We start from the raw sequence: 19,210 nt of genomic DNA on the forward strand, positions 1-19,210 counted from the left end.
ATGGAAGAAGTTCATAATTACTTTGCTTGGTGTCTACAGGTACAACATCGAGGACAAGGACACTTTCTTTGACAATGCCACCAGGAGCCGCATTGTAAGTAAGCAGGTGGGACTGGCAGGTGGATGGGGTTGGGGGTAAGTCAGGGAAGAGTGCCTGGCTTGGTCCTATCTGCTGACTCTGACACTATTTGCTTAGAGGTTGCCAAGGAGAACAGTGAGGCAAATCCCAAAGTCAAAAGAGATAGCAAACAAACCACCCTGTGCTTGATAGTTTGAGAGACAATCCCTTTAAATACTCTTCCTGAAGGTCATTCTAGTAATTCCAGGATGCTAGAATATTAGATGGTCCCGTAGTTGGTCGTCTGCCTTGAGGTAAGTCTAGGTCCACCCTCTGTTCTGCAATCTGGAACCTGTGGCCCAGAGGCTTAAAGTAACATGCCTGAAGTCACATTATAAATTAGCAGTAACTGCTAGGACGAGAACCCAGCTCTCCTGTCTTTCAATATAGTACTGTTAATAAAAACTTTATTGCTAATTTTTTTACACCCCCTACATTTCCTAATGTATCTCTCCCTGACATTTCCCAGAGGTATCATTTATAAGAAAGCATTAAAAAAAGTTCGTCTAAACTAACACATTGGTAAAAGTCTGGCATGGGTAAATGGTCCTCCACCTCTTCAAGGAAGGTGGGGAGATATCTGCCATCTATCTTCTTTGGGGCCAAGATTGGGTATTATTATCTTACAACACTATTTCTATTGTTTTATTGTTCTTTCCATCTACACTGTTATAGTCACTGTACAGATTTTTCCCTAGTTCTGCTAAGATCACTTAGGACCAGTTCACCTGCCTTTCCATACTTCCTGTTTCTTTATATTTATAATTTCTTTTTTTCCTTTTTTTAAGCAATAAGGGTTAAGTAACTATAATTTCTTATAGCATAGAAATATTCCATTACATTTCTGTACTATGATTTGTTTAGTCATTCTCCACTTGCCCTTGTCCTCTGCCTCCCTTTTGTCTCTCCTCCAAGGAGTTCTTGGCCATTCATATCATGAAAGACCCCGGAAATAAATATTTACCACACTTCAAGAGTCAGTCTACTCTATAGAAAGCCTAAGTGTGTGGATCTTGCCCTGACAGATGCCTGTGTAGTATGACAAATAACCACTTTTTTTTCAGATTCAGTGGTTCTTTAGTAAGTTTGAATCTGTTAATGGAATCTCCATTTGCTCTTTCTGGTGTTTACTAAACATTTGTTAACATGGTTCCCTTCAAAGGACACAACTTTAACTGACTTAATAGAGGTATAGTTTTTTATTTACTGACTCCCTTTGTTTTAACTTATTCCAAGAATTAATTTTTTCAAGGGGGCCACAAAGAGAAAGGAATCCTAGGGGTAGCATGAAATTGCCCAGTGCCACTGAGTGGACGTGAGACATGTATTTCCCTTGAACGCTTGGGAGGGAGCTAATGTTGTGAGGACTGAAATTTGGGCGTCTGAAAGACATTCCTGGTGGTTAAGGTAGTGAGACCCAGGAACACTTGACTGAGGTTGACTGAGGATGGCATAGAATTATCCCTTTTTGGAGACCCTAAGATTTAGATAGACAGGGAAAGCATTTGTCAAGCACCTACTTTGTTCTAGGCACTGTACTAAGTGCTGGGGATAAAAATACAAGCAAGATGGTCCCTGTCTTCAAGGAGCTTACAATCTGATGGAGAAAGTTAGCACCTAAATGGGAGCTGGAAATCAAAGAGTGAAGGAAGTATACTCCCCCTTGGCATGGCATGAAGATAGTGAGGGAATCCTGTTGATCCCAGCAAGATAAAGCCCAAACTAGCCTATCAAGATTTCAGGTGGTTCCAGAGGCAGAGTATAGTTTTCCATTGGTGGGGGGAGGTGGAGAAGGTGGTCCCAGTGGAAACAGCAAGGTAAGAAAGTAAGCTACAAGAACCTTAAAGGTCATCTCTCTATTCCTGTGTCCTTATTTTACAGAGGTTAAAGAAGTAATATGACTTTTTCAAGGTGATAAAGGTCATTTAGAGTCATAAGAAAGGACTAGATTTTTATCTGCCTTCAGCAGGATACATTTCATGTATGCCTGGAGGCAAGACAATGAAAAGTATGACTCCCTTAGTGTTTTTCCATTCAGGAGTCTTATAATAGCTTGAGATGTGTTATCCTGAGAATATTCTTAGAACTCACTGAGGTTATGCAGGTAGGTGAAACAGTGGATAGAGCCTGGAGTCAGGAAGACTCCTCTTTCTAAGTTCAAATCTGGCTTCAGATACTTACTAGCTGTGTGACCCTGTGCAAGTCACTTACCCCTGTTTGCCTCAGTTTCCCCATCTGTAAAAGGAGATGAAAAAGGAAATGATAAACCACTCTATTATCCCTGCCAAGAAAACCCCAAACAAAGAGTCGGACACAGCCGAAAACAATTGAACAACAACAGCAAGGGTACGCTGATTTTGTCAGAAACAAACTAACCTGTTTTATAGGTATTTCTTTTTTGTTGCTGTGATGAGAAGCATATACATTTCCACTCCCTTGGTCTGGTTTTATTTCAAGTTTCTTAAATCTCTCCACAGTTTTAGTTCCGTGCGTGTCTCTTGGGGCAAGGGGAGTGGTGGTAGTTATAGGGTGTTAGGGGGATTAACTGATAATTGCAAAATGCTTGTAAAATAATAAAATGGCACATAAATACTGTTCCTAATTATTATCACTGTTTAATTATAGCCTCGCATTACAAACAGAATTAGAGGCTGCTGGGCCCAGTTCTACTGGAAGTTATTTGTGCGCCACTCCCACTAACTCTGGGGCCAGACTATAAGATACCAGCAATGTTGGAGTGACAAGGTTCTGCTCGTTCATTAGCCCTGCTCCCTTAGCCCCAACTTGCCTTCATGTGGGGCATCGATCCTTCAGCACAGTTCTGGGATCTGTTGTCTGCCTTTTGGCCCAAATCCAAAATGGATATATTTGTCGTCCTCATACCCCTTGCTGGTCAGAGTGAGCCAGATGTTATGCTGTGGCTTTTTTTTTTTTTAGTGTAATTTAGAGAAGCCTGGCAGTGAGGTATAAACATTCATCTTCAGACCCACCAATCAGTCAACCATTGTTTCTTCCCAAATACAATCTTTGGGAGGTGGGAAGGAAATAAGCATTTCTGTAGCACCTACTATGTGTCAGTCACTGTTAACTCATTTCGTCATCACAACAACCCTGGTAGGTAGAAGATGTTATCTCCATTTTACAGATGGGGAATCTGAGGCAAGGGTTGAGTGACTTGGTCAGGGTCACACAGTTAGTTTGTGTCTGAGGCTGGATTTGGACTCAGGTCTTCCTGCCTCCAGGTCCAGCACTTTGCGCACTATGGCACCAGCTACCTGCCTCTCTGTCATCTCCTTACTTTAATTCTCTTCATCAGCCTGAAATAACAGATATATACTGAATAACCAGTGTCCCCTTGTTGTTGTTTTTGTTCATTTGTTTCAGTCATGTCTGACTCTCTATGACCCCCATTTGGGGTTTTCCTGGAAAAGATATTCGACTGGTTTGCCATTTCCTTCTCTAGCTTAGATGAGGAAAGTGAGGCAAACAGGGTGAAGTGACTTACCCAGGGTCACACAGCTAGGAAGTATCTGAGGTTAGATTTGAACTTGGTAGGATAAGTCTTCCTGACTCCAGGCCCAGCCCTCTATCCATTGCATCACCTAGCTGCCTACCTAGGTGAATTCTAAGTAGAGGATACTAAAATTCCCCCTCCCTTCTACCCATGACAGAGATTTTCATGAAAGCCTTAAAAAGGTAGAATTTTAGACCTGCCCAACTTCCCTTAGGAAGCAGTGTGGATCAGTTGAAAGCAGTTTAGATTTGGAGTCTAATAACCTGGGTTCAAATCCCAGCTGTCACTGTGTGACTTGTGGTCATTTTCTTAACTTTTTTTGAACTTCAGTTTCTACATCTGTAAAACAGGATGGTTAGGCCAGGTGGCCTTCTAGATGTTCCCTTCCAGCTCCAGAACTATGATCCTATTACCTCATAGTCCCTACTAAATTATAAGCTCCCTGAAGTTAGAGCCCACATCCAAAGCTAAATTTATATCTCCTTCAGGCCTTAGAATATGTAGATACTATTTTGAATTTTTTTATCCCTGACACATGGATTTTAAGGCACCCTACTTATTTGGTTCCTACTATGTTCTCGGCCCTCTCTCAGGTGCTGTGGGGGATATACCAGAAATATGAGACCTGCTCCCTGCCCTCAGGGAGTTTTTGGTTTAATTGGGAAAGCAGGATCAGCACATGAAAAACATCAGAGGGCAGTAACAAGTCACAAATACATATGAGTACAGGCATGAGTGGCAGAAAGGGCAGCTGTCTGCTGAAATTTCTTTCCTCTCATTAAGTTCCATCATCTTCCTTGAAGGTCTCCATATTACTTGTCAGAGATGGACCATTGCTTTAGTTCCTTTTGGATCTTTACAGGAGTTCACTGTGTTTTCCCGCTTTAGGGAATTGGAAGTTGGGGTATGCATAATGAATAATAGTATATGGGTGACAGTGTGTTGTATTTTACATATTTGTTTCCAGGTGGGCTGGAGGGGAGGGAATGTGTGGGGGAGTTGAATTCTTTGTGCTCTCGAAGGACTCAAGTTTGATTGGGTTTGGCGTTCAGTACATGAGTTGAACATATGCTTGGCTTTTCCCCTAGCTCACTCAAAATGCATACATATTCTTTTCCCCTCTCCTCCCCCCTCTCTTCACTAGGCCCCTTTCCCTCAATACCGAGTTGTGTTGTTCAGATCAGTATGTTGCCCAGGGACACAGTAAGTAGTCTCATGGCTTTCCCGTCTTCCTTCTTTAGGTGCATGAAATCTTGAAACGTACATCCTGTTCTCGAGCCAACAACATGATGGGTGAGTACTACTTGCTTACTGTCACTTGGATGAGAGTGCTGATGGAGCTGCCAAGGTGGTCAAATACTGTTCTTTCAACAACTCAGCTGGTGGGGGGAAAACCCACCAACAAAAACAAACAACCCCTCCTGTGCCCCCCTCACCCCACACACAAACACAGATCGGTGCTTCAGCACCGCCTGAGAAAGCACAGGCTTTTCCTAAAAAGACCAGCTGTCATTCCATCCCTGCAGGGGTCCCTGCTCCTCTGGCCCTTGTCCCTTCCTCAAATCCTCACCCTAGTATAATTGCTTTTTCTTTTCTCTTTATTTACCTCTACCCCTCACCTACCTCCACCTCTTGCTCACCCTTGCTGTTAGTAACTTTGAAGTGTATTAAATAGCCATCTGTTTTCCAACAGTGTTATGTAGGTGATAAGAAACGTTTTAGACAGATACAGTTCTGGGCCTCTGGTTGCTTGCAGTCTGGTATTATATCAACCCTTATGCTGACAGACATAACAAGCATGATGGCAGAATAAGAATGTGCAGATGTGAATTAAATAATCTGAGAGCTCGGAGAAGGAAATGGTGAGCCACTCCAGCATCCTTGCCAAGATAACCCCAAATGGGTCATGAAGAGTCAGACACAACTAAAACAGCCGAACAACAACAACAACAACATCAAGAGATGGTAGAGACCTTCGGGGTCTTCTGTTTCAAATGGGATGTCCTGGGTTACAGTGGAAAGAACCTTGGATGCTGAGGCAGAGGACCTGAGTTTGAATCCCAGATCTTCCACTCTCTATATATGAATGTGGGTGAATCACTTAGATCTCTCTGACTGTCAGTTTTCTCATCTGTAAAATGAGTGGGTTGGACTAGATTTTATCTAATCCAGCAAACATTCATTGGGTACCTACAATGTGGAAGAGAGAGTGCTCTGTGCTGAGGCTGGCACGGAGAAGGATGGAGAGGAGAGGTCAGACTGACTGTTAGAGTCATTGTAGGTCAGGCGCCTTCAGAAACCTGGCAGAGAGCCAAAGGTGCTTGGACATGTGCTAGGGTGGCTAGGGGGCAGTCTTTGGGCTGGGACAGCGGGTGGAGAGGAGCCTGCCCTGTGCTAATGCCTCTGCTCACTGAGTTCACATTAGGACTTTACATGGTCGATACTTAATCATTTTTGTACAAAAGTGGTTTTTTAATAAAGACGATGTTGTTTTATTCAGTCTTCACATAAAAAAGGGGGTGAAGCTTGATGGCACAGTGAATAGAACACTGACCCTGGAGTAAGGAGGACCTAAGTTCAAAGCCAGCCTCAGACACTTGACACACTAGCTGCGTGACCTTGGGCAAGTCACTTAACCCCAATTGCCTTGCCTTCCCCCTTCCAAAAAAAAAAAGCAAAAACAAAAAAATAAAATAAAATAATACACCTACTAGGTGTATCAGGAAAGGCTTTCTGTAGGAGGTGGTATGTAGTTTGAGCCTTAAAGAAAGCTAGATGGTTTTGAATGTTCCTTCAACCTCAATGATTATATTAAGTTCTCAATCCATTTAAGAATTTTGTTCTATTCAGCAAACATTTTGGAAATGTTTAAACATTGGGATTTGAAGGTAAAAAAGATCACTTCTCTTTCCACTTCTCTTGCTATCTCTTCCTTGCCTGTGGATTAAAAAAAAAATAAACTAAGAATGTCTTTTCAAATTTAATTGCCTCATTCCCTGGGTTTATATTTGGATAGTGTTTTCCCATAAGTTTTCATGATATACATTTAGAAGTAGGAGGCTCACTAGTTCATAATAAAGCCCATTTTTTAAAAATGTAGAACATTTTTGCTTATATTAAGTCAATCTTTGCCTCCCTGCAACATCCACCCATTAGTCCTGGTCTAGCCCTCTAGAATAATATAGAACTAGTTCTATTTTTACATGACAACCCTTCAAATCTTGCAGAAAACAAACACACACAATAATATATTATCCTGTACTATTTTCTTTTCCACAGTTACTGTGATGTAAACAAGACTAGCCATAATGGTCTTTGCATTTCAGTTGAAGTATCTGGTGCACAGGAATCTGATGATATTGGATTGATTTTAATATGTTACTCAGAGAGTGTGCTCATAAGGGCATTTTAAGACTATGGAATTTTGATCCATTAATTAATTTCCTAGGGCAGTTTTTAGGAATAGAATAAAAATGGCAGATAAGGAAAATCTATAACCTGGCAGCATTGTTTGGTTGTTGCTGAAGCTCCTATGGTGCCTACTGGACTAGGCGGTTAGGTCATGGACTATTGGAGATATTTTTCTTCAAACTTGTTTCATTCATTCACTCATTTATTCTTGAAAAAATATTCTCTTGAGTGTCTAATTTTTAAAAGTTACTGTGCCAAATGATAGGGATACAATGACAGATAAAACGTAGGTCTTACTGTAACGAAGTTTAAAATCTGATAATGGGATGTACAAGTAACTGCAATACATACAAGAATAGGATAAGTGAAAGCAAGATAAAGCACTTGACAAATCTGAGGAGGAAGAAGTCACTTTCACCTTAGAGGCAGGGTGAATAGGAGTCAGGGAAGGTTGCATGGAGCAGGTGACATCACATTTAGACCAAGGAGCAAAGGAGGGACTTGAACCAATAATGACATAAGGGTTCTAGACTTTATAACCTGGGTGACTGTAGACAAGGTATTTGATCTTTCTGTGTTACAGTTCTTCTTCATCTATAAAATAGCAACAATAATGATCACTTTTTCTGCCTTAGTATCGTTATGAACCAAGTGCTTTGTCAAGCTCAAAGTGATGCATAGACTATGAGCTATTATTGTTATTAGATGGAGACAGAGCAGAGGGAATCCATTCTGAGTATGGGGGATGGTATAAGCAAATGCATGGAGATGGGAGTGGAAATCATGAAAATCAATAATGTTGAGAGGTTCAAGAAAAGGCTAAATGAGTAGGTTGGCCCCAGCTTTTAGAGAACCTAGAATTCTCATTCCCACAAAGTCTCAGAGGAGTACCTTGGTTACAACGAATGCTGGGGTTCTTCTTGCTGTTAATGTTTCTTTTGAGGAATTCCATACTACTCAATGTAAATGGAATGATAGTCCCTTGTTTTGAATTAGAATTTTTGAAATGCTTTACCATTAATTTGAGGGAGACTCTGGAAGGGATTAAAAATAATTGATTTCATGAAATTATTGCATCATAGATGTTAGAAATAATTACGTCCAAACCCTAATTTTACAGATGATCAAACTGAGGTCCAAAGAAAGAAAGGTCCTTTTTTTTAGGGTTGTACATCTGTCACCTCCATTGATAAAACTCAGATTCGGCTCTTCTGCCTCCCAAATCCAGTGCTCTTTCTACTACATATGGTTTCTAAATTTTGAGAAAGATTTGGCTTTTAGGGATTATGACTTCCCTGAGTTAATATGAGTCAGCAGTATGGCATGGCTGTCAGAAAAAACTAATGTCATCATAGTTTGTGCTAATTGAAGTATAATATCCAGAACAAGGGTGTGCAGTCTGTGGGGTGGGCAGTCCTGTGGCGGTGCTGATCTGCTGGGATATTTCTGATTGTTATGGCCTTTCTCTACTGCAGAAGCCCAACCAGTCATTGCAGCAAGGTAGGGTTGATTGCCTGATGATCTGGTTTTTGGTTCTGAAAATATATAGTGATGTATTAATAAACCAACAATTAAGTGCAAAGGAACTCTGGTTATACAATGGGGTTTCCCCTGCAACTCTTTGACCAGTCTGAATTTCCCTTTCATCACTATATTCATTCAGGTTTGTGTGGATAATTTGCTAAAGGGGTATGGAAAAGGATAAGAAAACATTAGGGAAACAGACCTTTGAATTTTTCTGGTCTAGCACTGCTTCCTTCAGGATGAAAAGGCAAAACTCCTTTTTAAGGACATCAGAAGATAAAGATTACAAAGAGAAAATGGTCTAGTAGAAGAATCATTGGACTAGGAATTAGACTATTAGGCTTGGCTTTGCCATGGACCAACTGAATGACCTTGGACAAATCGTTTCCCCAAATCTGGCACTGTTTAAGTAAAATGAGGGGTTCATATTAGATGACATCCAAGGGTCTTTTCAGCTCTATTGTCTGTGGTCCTAAGGGATTTGTCCCATTTGTTCTTTATTGTCATTTTTGCCTTTTTAGGACGATGGAGGAAAAAGGATTGTGGGAATAGTAGCTTTCCCTAGAAACTATACACAGAAGTATACCAGTTTGGAGACTTGCCTAGTCTTCTTTGTAGAGTTATCTCTCCTTAGGGGAGGGATCTCTTCATTAGGTATATATAGCAAATAACCCAGACAATGAAAACTTAGGTTGTTTTATTTCTGAACCAGTTTGACTTCTAGTGGCTGTTGCATTTATATGGCAGTTCCCATGTTTGTTTTACATTTTATTCTAGAATTTCATGAAATATCAGAACTAAAAGGAGTCACTTCAGGAGTCACTATTTTCAATCCCAAACTATGTGGCAGATTGTTAAAAGAGCTCCATTTTGTTTTCCCATCAACTTTTCTAATCTCCATAATGTCAGCATGATGCTTTTCAGTGGCTCAGGGTATGGGGCCATGATCCAGGGAGAACAGAAGAGTCAGGCATCAAATAGTAGGAGAGGTCCAGGTTTACATTTACAGGTTTTTACTTTGTAAAAGCCTTTGGTAGTAAAAATTTTGTGGCCTGAAATGTCTACATAGTGAATGAATGGACTAATGGTTGGGAAGCATTGATCTGTGTCAGGTCTTACTGATGGCATGAATATCCTTTCTTTAGGACTTGATGTAGATTTAGAAAATGAATCACTTTATCACCCTTTCTTGGGTATATTCAGTTGGGTATATTTCTTTTATGCTGTCATCATTTCAAAGTGTTTACTTTATTAATATCTTCTTGTCTCTGAAAGTAAGAGATTATGTAAAGGTATAAATACATTAAATTTGTTTATGACTTTTGAAGAGGCAGTTTAGGTGGGTAAATAGAGCACTGGGCCTGGAATCAGGAAGACTCATCTTCATGAGTTCAAATCTGGTCTCACATACTAGCTGTGTGACCTTGGGCAAGTCATTTAACCCTATTTCCCCAGTTTCCTCATCTATAAAATGAGCTGGAGAAGAAAACGGCAAACCTTTTCAATATCTTTGCCAAGAAAACCACAAATGGGGTCACAAAGAGTCAGACATGACTGAAAATGACTAAACAACAACAATGACTTTTAATATAGCAGCACTCTGGATCTTTAGAACTTTAGAATGTGAGCACCTTAACAGCATGACAGTCTCACATTACTATTTGGAGCTTTAGTACTTTGCACATCTTAAATCTTTAAAAATGCTTTTTCATTCATTCATTCATTCATTCATTCATTCTTTGTATTATTTCATCACTTCTATAGCTGTTCACTGTGTTCTCTATTCCTCTTACCTATGATTTCCTATTTTTTTAAGTATCCATCCTTGGAGAACTTTGCCCACTAGTTAAAGTCCTTGACTTTTGATATTATCATGTCTGGGCTCATCCACATTACACCCTTTGGAGAAATATAATCTAGAAAATGTTTCCTCATAATTAAAGTTTTCTTGGCCTCAAGCATCATGGGAAATATTTTCATAGGGTCAGGTATGAATCCACTATGAAAAAGTGGGGGAAGGGCTTCAAGGTAAAAGCAAAGGGGAAAAAAGAATTAGAAGTGGTCTAATGGTGTCCTCATCTTTGTCATGTAGCTAAGAAAGAGAAGAAGCAGTGCTGAACATATGGAATAGATTGGGAACTGGTTGGGAAGCTCTTGAGATTTGGAAACAGCTTCTGACACTCCAAGAAAGGATGGTATGGGTCTATAGGACACATCAAAGGAGAGAGGTCATCTCGTAAGGATGAGTGGAAGAAGAGATCAATAGTCATGCTTGATGACTTCTTGCTAAGCTAGCTAATCATGGACATGACCCTAATTACAGAGTCCTTCTGTATTGCTAGGGCATATATCTGTGACATGATACAGAACTTTCCAAGACTCTTAAGTTATGAATACTATTGCTAACTTCTGTTGATTCCTGTGTCAGGAAATGATACTGTAAGAAGGAATCTAGAAAAAAAAAACAGTGTTAGAGAGAATGGAATACTGGACGAGAAAGTGGAGAGTTTGGGTGGTTTTTAAAAACTATTTGTAATGGCTACATATTGAAATTAAGTTGTTGAGAAGAGATATGCAGATTTGTTAAGAAAGTATTTGAAAATAGGATAGGAATTTTTGGACCATAATGTAAGAATTTTGGCTAGGGGCAGAGTGCATCTAACAAGGACTAGAAAAATATATTTAACTAGAGTCTTGAAAATCTGATCAAAAGGGTCTGAAACTGAGAAAAAGTAGGAGCCTATAGCCTAAACTTCTACATGAAAAAAAGTCTGAGAATGGGATAGGAGGGAGAGTTTTATGAACAAAATCTTGAAGGTGCAAAAGGAAATATTTCCAACGAAGAAGGAAGGTGATGCTGTATGAAGAAGCCAATGAGAATATACGAGAAATAAACATATTAACTTATATTTTGTTTTTGCTTTTTGGAGGGCAATTTGTGATAAGTGACTTGCCCAAGCTAGTTTTTTTTTGTGTGTTAAGTGTCTGAGGCTGGATTCAAACCCAGGTTCTCCTGACTCCAGGGCCGGTGCTCTATTTACTGCACCATCTAGCCGCCCTCTAACTTAGATTTTTAAAGTATATATATGATTGATGAGAAAATAATGGAAAAACTAAAATTCCATTGGTATCCCCCCAAAAAAAAGTAATTGAGAAGTCATCAGTAATTACCAATCAATGTGCCTACTTTCTCAACACGATCTACATAAACATTGATATTATTCTTGATGAACATATCAGAAAGGAATAGATAGGATTTTAACAAATAATTTTGAGAGAAGACTATATCTTTATAGTCACATGATGAAAGGTGTATAGAATAAAAGATACTGATGTGTTTATTGAGTGTTAATTTAAAATATACATTTAGCTTGGTAGAGCAAAATGCTGATTTAAAGAATATTTTTCAACAAAAAAAATATCAAGTATATATTAAGATCATGCAAGTTTAACTTTTGTGTTCATTGAGCCCCTGACAATAGACCTATATACACTCTTGAACTACTTACTAACTTGTTTTGCCTCTTGTTTCTTCCAAGTTTTCCACATGTAATACCAGAATTTCACTTGTGTTTCTCCCCAAAAGAAGGCTCTTATCTCCACTATACATACTTAAACTAACAAGACAGTTACTGTATCATAGCCTTTACTTGGCCCCATAGAAAATGAAGAATGATATCACAAATCCCTCAATAGTCATGAAAACTTTCCTCTCCTTTCCTGATGATTTTAAATAGCTTTACCCTGTAGTGGATTGTGTTTTCACTCAGAAACTCTACAATCCACATGACTCATGGTACCAGAAAAGATGGAGGTTCATGTTTCTGTTTAGTACATGGGAAGAGTGATCATCCTTCTCCTTTGGGACTAAAAAAGGTTGTGGTTAAGGACTTCTTTCCAGGTCTGAATGAGATTGGGTGAATCTCTTTGCTTCTTCTATCTCTCATCAAAACTACATCTTTGGACTCTTAAGTGTTTCTGAATCTTCAGATGGACTCTAAATATATATCTAGGCCTTGTGAATGTACAGGACTTTCTCTAAATCTGATGTAGATTGGAGTTTCTCATTGTATCTGACTGCTTTTCTATGTTTCTCTATCTTAGATTTCTGCTTCCTTTTAAAAGTAAGCCTGAGGACCTCCTAAGGTCTATAATATGACTAATGATGAGGTGTGTAACACCCAAGTATGACACGAGCTTTACTTCAGACAGTGAGAACCCAAGGAGAATTCCACCTTGACTAGAAGGGTTTATATATATACATATATAATTCAGGAGATAGCAGTGGGTAAGGGGCTTAAATGAATTCTTTTGGTGCAATCCCAGTCACAATATATATGTAATATTTTTTCCTCGGATCCTTCACGAACATCCTTCATAAAAATGGCAGATGCCTTTGGCAAGCAAGGTCCCTGTTTTATGCAATATTTGACATTCATAATCAGTCATTAAACAGAATTATCTCTGTGCTTGTATTAATAGTGGAATTCTGTGTAGCCCAGGATATTGTGAGTCATAGATTGAGTAGTTTCTGAGGGAATGTGAGATTCAGGAAGGGGCGGGGGGTAGTTGCTCAAAATCCTCTAGAAAGGGCAGGAGAATTATGACTGCTGAGGGACTTTTATGTAAGTCCATTCTGTGTCTTCTATGGAACTGAATAAACTATAGCAACCAACCAGAGTCCTTTTAAAGTCATTCACATTTACCATGACTTTGAGGAGTAGCTTTGGTGTGGCTAAAATGATGCCTTCAGCGATAGGAAGAGTTTGTCACCTTGAAGAGTTTAGAATTCGTGTGAAAAGGACTACTACAAAAACATTTTGATTCAAAGCTACTTAATGACAGCTGATTTCTCTTTAGTTTGAATTAGTTTTTTCAGGCTGATTAACATCTCAAGATCAATATATTAAATTGGACGGCACAGGACTGTAGGGATATCAAATCTTGAGCCTTTTTTTTAAGTGATTTTTTAAATCTCTTTAGGGAAGGGATGAATATCCATTTGTTTGTTTTCATTGCCATTGAGGTCCTGTGACCAGAGAGAGCATGGAGGCCCCACTTTGACCGTATCTAAGGGGGTAAAATGTCTTCTTGTTCCTACATATGGAAGCTATTGTTACCTTGAGTGGACAGAAAATTGATGATTGATGGATCTCTCTTTCCACGGACCTTTTGGTGTCAGAGAACTTAAACAAATAGAAGCTTTGGATGCCCCCTCCCTCTCCACTCAGGAGATGATGTCTTAATTATTTAGACCGAAGCCAGACCAAGTTGTATGTTGTAAACATCTGGTTTATCATTTAGCCAACTGAACTGGTTTACATTTTGTTAGAAGAAAAGACCCAGGATTAAAGGCATTTAAGTAATTAAGCACACGTCAAGACAATTTGGTGATGGGTAAATATAGTTTCTTCTAAATGCACAGTGTAGCAGATCTGGTTTAGATTTTTGTTGGGCTGGAGAATGGGGATGAAAGCAGAATGCTTGGTGAGCTGGGACCTATTCTGGGGAGAATCAAAACCAAATGGATTTTCAGGAGCTAAGACAGCATCATCTTCTAAATACCTGTGTGGTAGATAAAAGTTTCCTTTGAGTTTGGCCCAGAGGGAAGGGGGTTGTTAGACCCTGTCACCTAACAAGCACTTATCAATTTTGTGAGATTCTCTTTGGGAGTCAAGCCATAAACTTTAGCTACTTGATTTTTTTTCTTCATCCTTAGCAAGACAGAAGTGCCCATGAGACTACCTACGAAAAGTTAGGTTTTTCAACCTTTTGTTCAAGGTTCTAGTGTCATGAAACTGTCAGTCATTTGCAACCCATAACCTTGTCACTCAGAGTACCTCTATCTTCAGACTCTTTGCTCAAAACAGATTAGTTGGAGCTTAGAAATTCCCAACTCAGGAAAGCCATAAAAGCCAAAATCTGGTTAGCAGTCTTTCATCACTTCTATTCCTGGTCTGTGGATATGGGGCATTAGGATCAAGATCTGTAAGGAGTCTCTAGCAAATTGGATCTCAACAAACAGCTGGAGGTGTCACCTACCCTTTTCCTAGCCCTCATGTTCTCTCACATCAAGCAAGTCCCATGCCCACGCCTGTGTCCTCTGCTTTGCCTACTCTTTCTAAGACCCCCAGATTTCACACTTTCCCACTTGGTCCCATATGTATCCAGTGGGTCCCTCTCATGCCAAACTCACTCAGAAGAGCTACCTCCCACAAACCAGTCCAAATGCCAACCCTCGGTCCACACTCCTCCCTTTCCACACTTAGGATGGTTTCCATCCCACCCCAAAGACTATCACTAACTCTCAGACTTTTTCCTGGCACTGGGGGATGCAAGCACTTCTCAGCTGCCATTGCCTTTCCTGAATTGCCCCCACAAGATCCTCCACCTCTGATATCCAGTCCTTGGCTCTCTGAGAGCCCAGATACAATCTGCTGGTCCTTTCACAAATAGTATTAGGCAAGAAAACAGGGAGCAAGTCTATCAGAAACTAGTTTTCATTATATTTCACAGCCTTTGTCCTCTAGAAACTGTCAGAGAGGCCTTATGGCAAAAGTGGTAAATCTCGGTTCACATCCCAGATTCATGATTCTTAGCTATGGGACCATGGACAAGTTACTTTGCTAAGCTTCAGTTTACTCATTTATAAACTGTGGATGATAATATATTGTAGATGAATAAATTTACTACAATATATATATATATATATATATAAATTACATGAGAGATGTCTTGTACACTGAGAAATTAAGTAATTTGCCCATGGTCACATGACCAAGTATGTGCCAGAGGTAGGACTCCAAAGCCAGGGCAACTAGGTGGCGCCGTGGATGAAGCATCAGGTCTGGAAGACCTGAATTCAAATCTGACTTCAGACACTTACTAGCTGTGTGACCCTGGGCAAGTCACTTCTGCTTGCCTCAGTTTCCTTATATGTAAAATGGGGATAATAATAGCACCCACCTCACAAGGATCAAATGAGATAATATTTGTAAAGAGCTTAGCACAGTGCCTGGCACATAAGTGAGTGCTATGTGAATGTTAGCTGAAAAGGGGCCAGTCTTCTGTTCACTACATGTTCACTTATTAAATGGAGGATTATCTTTCTTTTCCTTATTTGTATCCCTAGGATTTAGCGCAGTACCTGACACACAGTGGGCATTTAATAAATGTTTATTGAATTTGATTATTGAGATCACAAGTGTGATTGTGCATGTGTATACATAGATGTACGTATATTATATGAAACCATGAAAATACAATGAAAAGTTAGATTTGTGGGATTCCCCCCCCCCGTGGTTCTTTTGTGCATATATGTGTTGTGTGTGTGTGTGGTTTATGTGTGTACATATATGCATGCACACACACCATATACATATGTATGTTTGTATGTAAATATGTATATACACACTTAAGTAAATCCCTTTACCAAAGTTCAATAATAATAATAAAAGTAAATAATAAGCATTTATATAGCACTTTAAGGTTTTCAATATTCATTAAAAATACTGTGTTATTTTATCCTTGCAAAATCCCTGGGAGGTAGATGCTATTATTATTTCCACTTAACAGAGGAGGAAACTGAGGCTAAGGGTGACTTGCCCTGAGTCACATAGTTATTAAGTGTCTGTGGTTGGATTTGAACTCAGATCTTCCTGACTTCAAGTGCAATGTTCTATCCACTGTGCAACCCAGCTACTGCCTAGATTCCCAGGCAGCTGTTTTTAATACTGCAAGATGCCCATTAACGTTGGTAGGAATTCCCCATTCCAGTGTGTTGTATAAGCCAAGGCTATGGGGCCCAGGTCAGGCAATCCAGGATGCTGAAACTACCCTCCTCCCACTCCTCACCACAGGGGAGTCCTGTGGTGAGGGTTTGGGCATCCCCTGGGTTGGTTGTAGACAAGAAAAAACTTAGATCTGATCCTGAAGAAGAAAACTTAGTATGGCCAGATGGATTATACACGATGGAATCAATTAGCCTATTTCTTTTTAAAGGGAGGAAAAAAATGATTTTCAAAGGAAGACCTCCTTTCAAAACATTTGATTTTTCCCCCTTCTTTTAAACTTATTTCCTACTCTGTTAAGGGGAGGATCTTGAATTTTGAGTTTGGGGTATAAACCAAGGGAAAGTTGTTGGACTATTTGCCACCCACATTGCTCAGAAGTCACTAACAAAATGACCCCTGAATGTCATTGGGGTAGATCTTGGGGATTTGGGTCTTTGACATAACTTGATGAACTAGTCATCAGGATCATATTGACCTACAAGGAAAGGATCTGGATGCTTGGAGTCCTTTTCATGGGGAAAAAGGGTAGGTAAGGACACTCAATAAATGTTTATCAAGCACCTCCCATGTGCCTAGCAGAGGGTAGGTGCTTACAAAGCATGCAGAAAAAACCAGAAGAGGTCACTCAGGAAATTCATGAGTACTCAAGACTGTAGTAACACCTATAAAAATTCACAAAGCATACAAAGCAGCAAACAATTGAGAGTCAAATTGTGTGGCACAAATGCTAAATGTGACCTATCAGGGTTCTCTAACTAAAAACATTTGACTGCAGGACGAAGGAATAAGAATGGGGTTAACAGGGAGACTTTAGGGAAGTAGATCATTTTGTGACAGATCCTTTTTAGATTCCAAAAGAAGGTGAGAGCAGCATGTCATGTTGTCAGGAAAGCCAGCCTTGGAATCACAAAGAACTGATTTAAGTCTTGATTCTGACTTTGAGTAAGTCACATAACTTCTGAGTGTCAAAGACAACCCTCAAAGATTATGAAATTGTGGAATAGGTCCTGATGTGATTGAGAGAGGAGAATAAAGGAGAGATTGATAAGAGAAACTGAATTGGAAGACACATGTCTTAATTGCTAATCTGGACCCAGATTGCCAGACCCATAGTGCTCAGGACACAGTGGGAACCAGAGGAAGGCCAAGTGGTCCAACCACCTGCTCTCTCTCTTTCCTGCTGTTTTGAGATGCCCCCCCCAATGACTTTTCTGATTATTTCCTGGCTCCAGTTGCCATGGCAACCCTTTGTAGTGGGGAGGGATGATGGGGGTAGAGGTGGGGGAGCTGATAGCCTGTGATGTTTCAGCTTTTATCCATGTCGACAGCTCTTCAGAAACTTTGAACTCCCTTTCCTCCCCTCCTTTGCAGGCACTTGGGACTCTTCCCCTTGATTATTGTAGGGTGGCTTCACATTGCTGTGGTTACCATTCTTGAACTGATTAATGATGCTCAGAGTGAAATTATAGTCTTGAGAGTCACACAAATCTGCAGTTCATTGAGTAACCCAAGCATTCTTCTATCCTTTCCTCCCCCAAATAAAACTCCTCCAATTTTCTCACTGTTTTATGTTGATGATATACAGGAAACTTAAAATCAGAAAAGAAGTCCTAACCCTATCTCTGCTTTAAATCCACCCAAGTTTTCAATCCTTGGGATAATTGCCCCTTCCTAGTCTACTGCCTGCTCTAGCCTTATATGAATCAGTTATCCTTCTTCCTGGACATTGCTGGTGATAATCTTTCAATGGGGTCATTTCCTATAGCAGCATGTTCTTCTTGTGCTCAAGCCTTGCACCTCAGAACCAGCTGAATAAGAGAGCATGGTTCCTAAATTCTAAGAAGAGGATTGAGAGATAATTGAATGTGACTTCAATGGTTCTGAATTTATGTATAGAAACTGAAGGACAGGGATGGTGGTTAGGGGGTGAATTTTAATAGAGTTAATATAGTCTAGTTTGGTTATGCATCTTTGTATTATAGAGAGAGGTATGGGTGATCAGGTTTCTTAGCCTGAGGTCATAAGGCATTTTTTCCCTCTTCTTTCCTAGTCACCTATCCTACTCACCTATTTTTCACCTTCAGGTTCTACTAATCTTCTCTGCATTGGTTTGACAACAAAGCATATATATATAGTGTGTGTGTATGTGTGTGTATAGATAGATAGATAGAGGAAAAGCAAAAACATAACTTTTTTTAGTAAAATACATATTTTAAAATCAGGAAAATGCTACCTTCTTGTTTTCTTCCTCACCTAGGTCACTCTTCTTTCCTCTACCTTTGAAAACTAAGGAAAAATAAAATCCTTATTACAAATACGTATAGTGAAATGAAACACATTTCAACATTGGTCATGTCCAAAAAGTAGGGATGCCTTATTCTGTGCTCTGAGTCCTTCCATTCTCTTAACAGGAGAGGGCATCATGTTTCCTCATTAGTCTTCTGGAATTGTAGTTGGTCATTGGCTTAGAGTTCCTAATTCTTTCCAAATTGTTGACTTTACCATATTGCTATCTTTGTATACATTATTCTCCTAGTTCTATTCACTTTACTCTGTATCAGTCTGTATGTCTTTCCAGCTTTCTTTGAATATATCCCTTTAATTATTTATTATAGCACAGTAGAATTCTGTCACATTTATATATCATAGCTTGTTCAGTCATTCTTCAATTATGGGCATCCCTTCAGATGATCATACCTTGCTGCCTCAAAAAGAGCTATATTTTTGAGCATCCTTAAGGTTTATTTTGCTAGGACCAATCCCTTCTTTTAATCCCCACTTCTCCCTTTTCCTTCTTGTTTCCCTGTTGAGTGAAATGTATTTCTGTTCCCAGCTCTGTGGGTTCCCAGC

The 19,210-nt window shown here is 39.6% G+C and overlaps 1 protein-coding gene across 1 annotated transcript in view; it reads left to right on the forward strand.

Moving 5' to 3' along the window:
• Positions 1 to 19,210, forward strand: part of ANO2 (anoctamin 2) — a 573,391-nt gene that overhangs the window by 189,826 nt on the left and 364,355 nt on the right. The window contains exons 7-8 of the mRNA XM_069106084.1: positions 40 to 94; positions 4,874 to 4,925. Of these exons, the coding sequence (XP_068962185.1) occupies positions 40 to 94; positions 4,874 to 4,925 (107 nt within the window). The remainder of the gene's footprint in view (positions 1 to 39; positions 95 to 4,873; positions 4,926 to 19,210) is intronic.

The sequence above is a fragment of the Petaurus breviceps genome, unplaced genomic scaffold (assembly GCF_028583685.1).
Source record: "Petaurus breviceps papuanus isolate PSGF00001 unplaced genomic scaffold, PetGlider_PUasm1.0 78, whole genome shotgun sequence".
Lineage (NCBI taxonomy): Eukaryota > Metazoa > Chordata > Mammalia > Diprotodontia > Petauridae > Petaurus > Petaurus breviceps.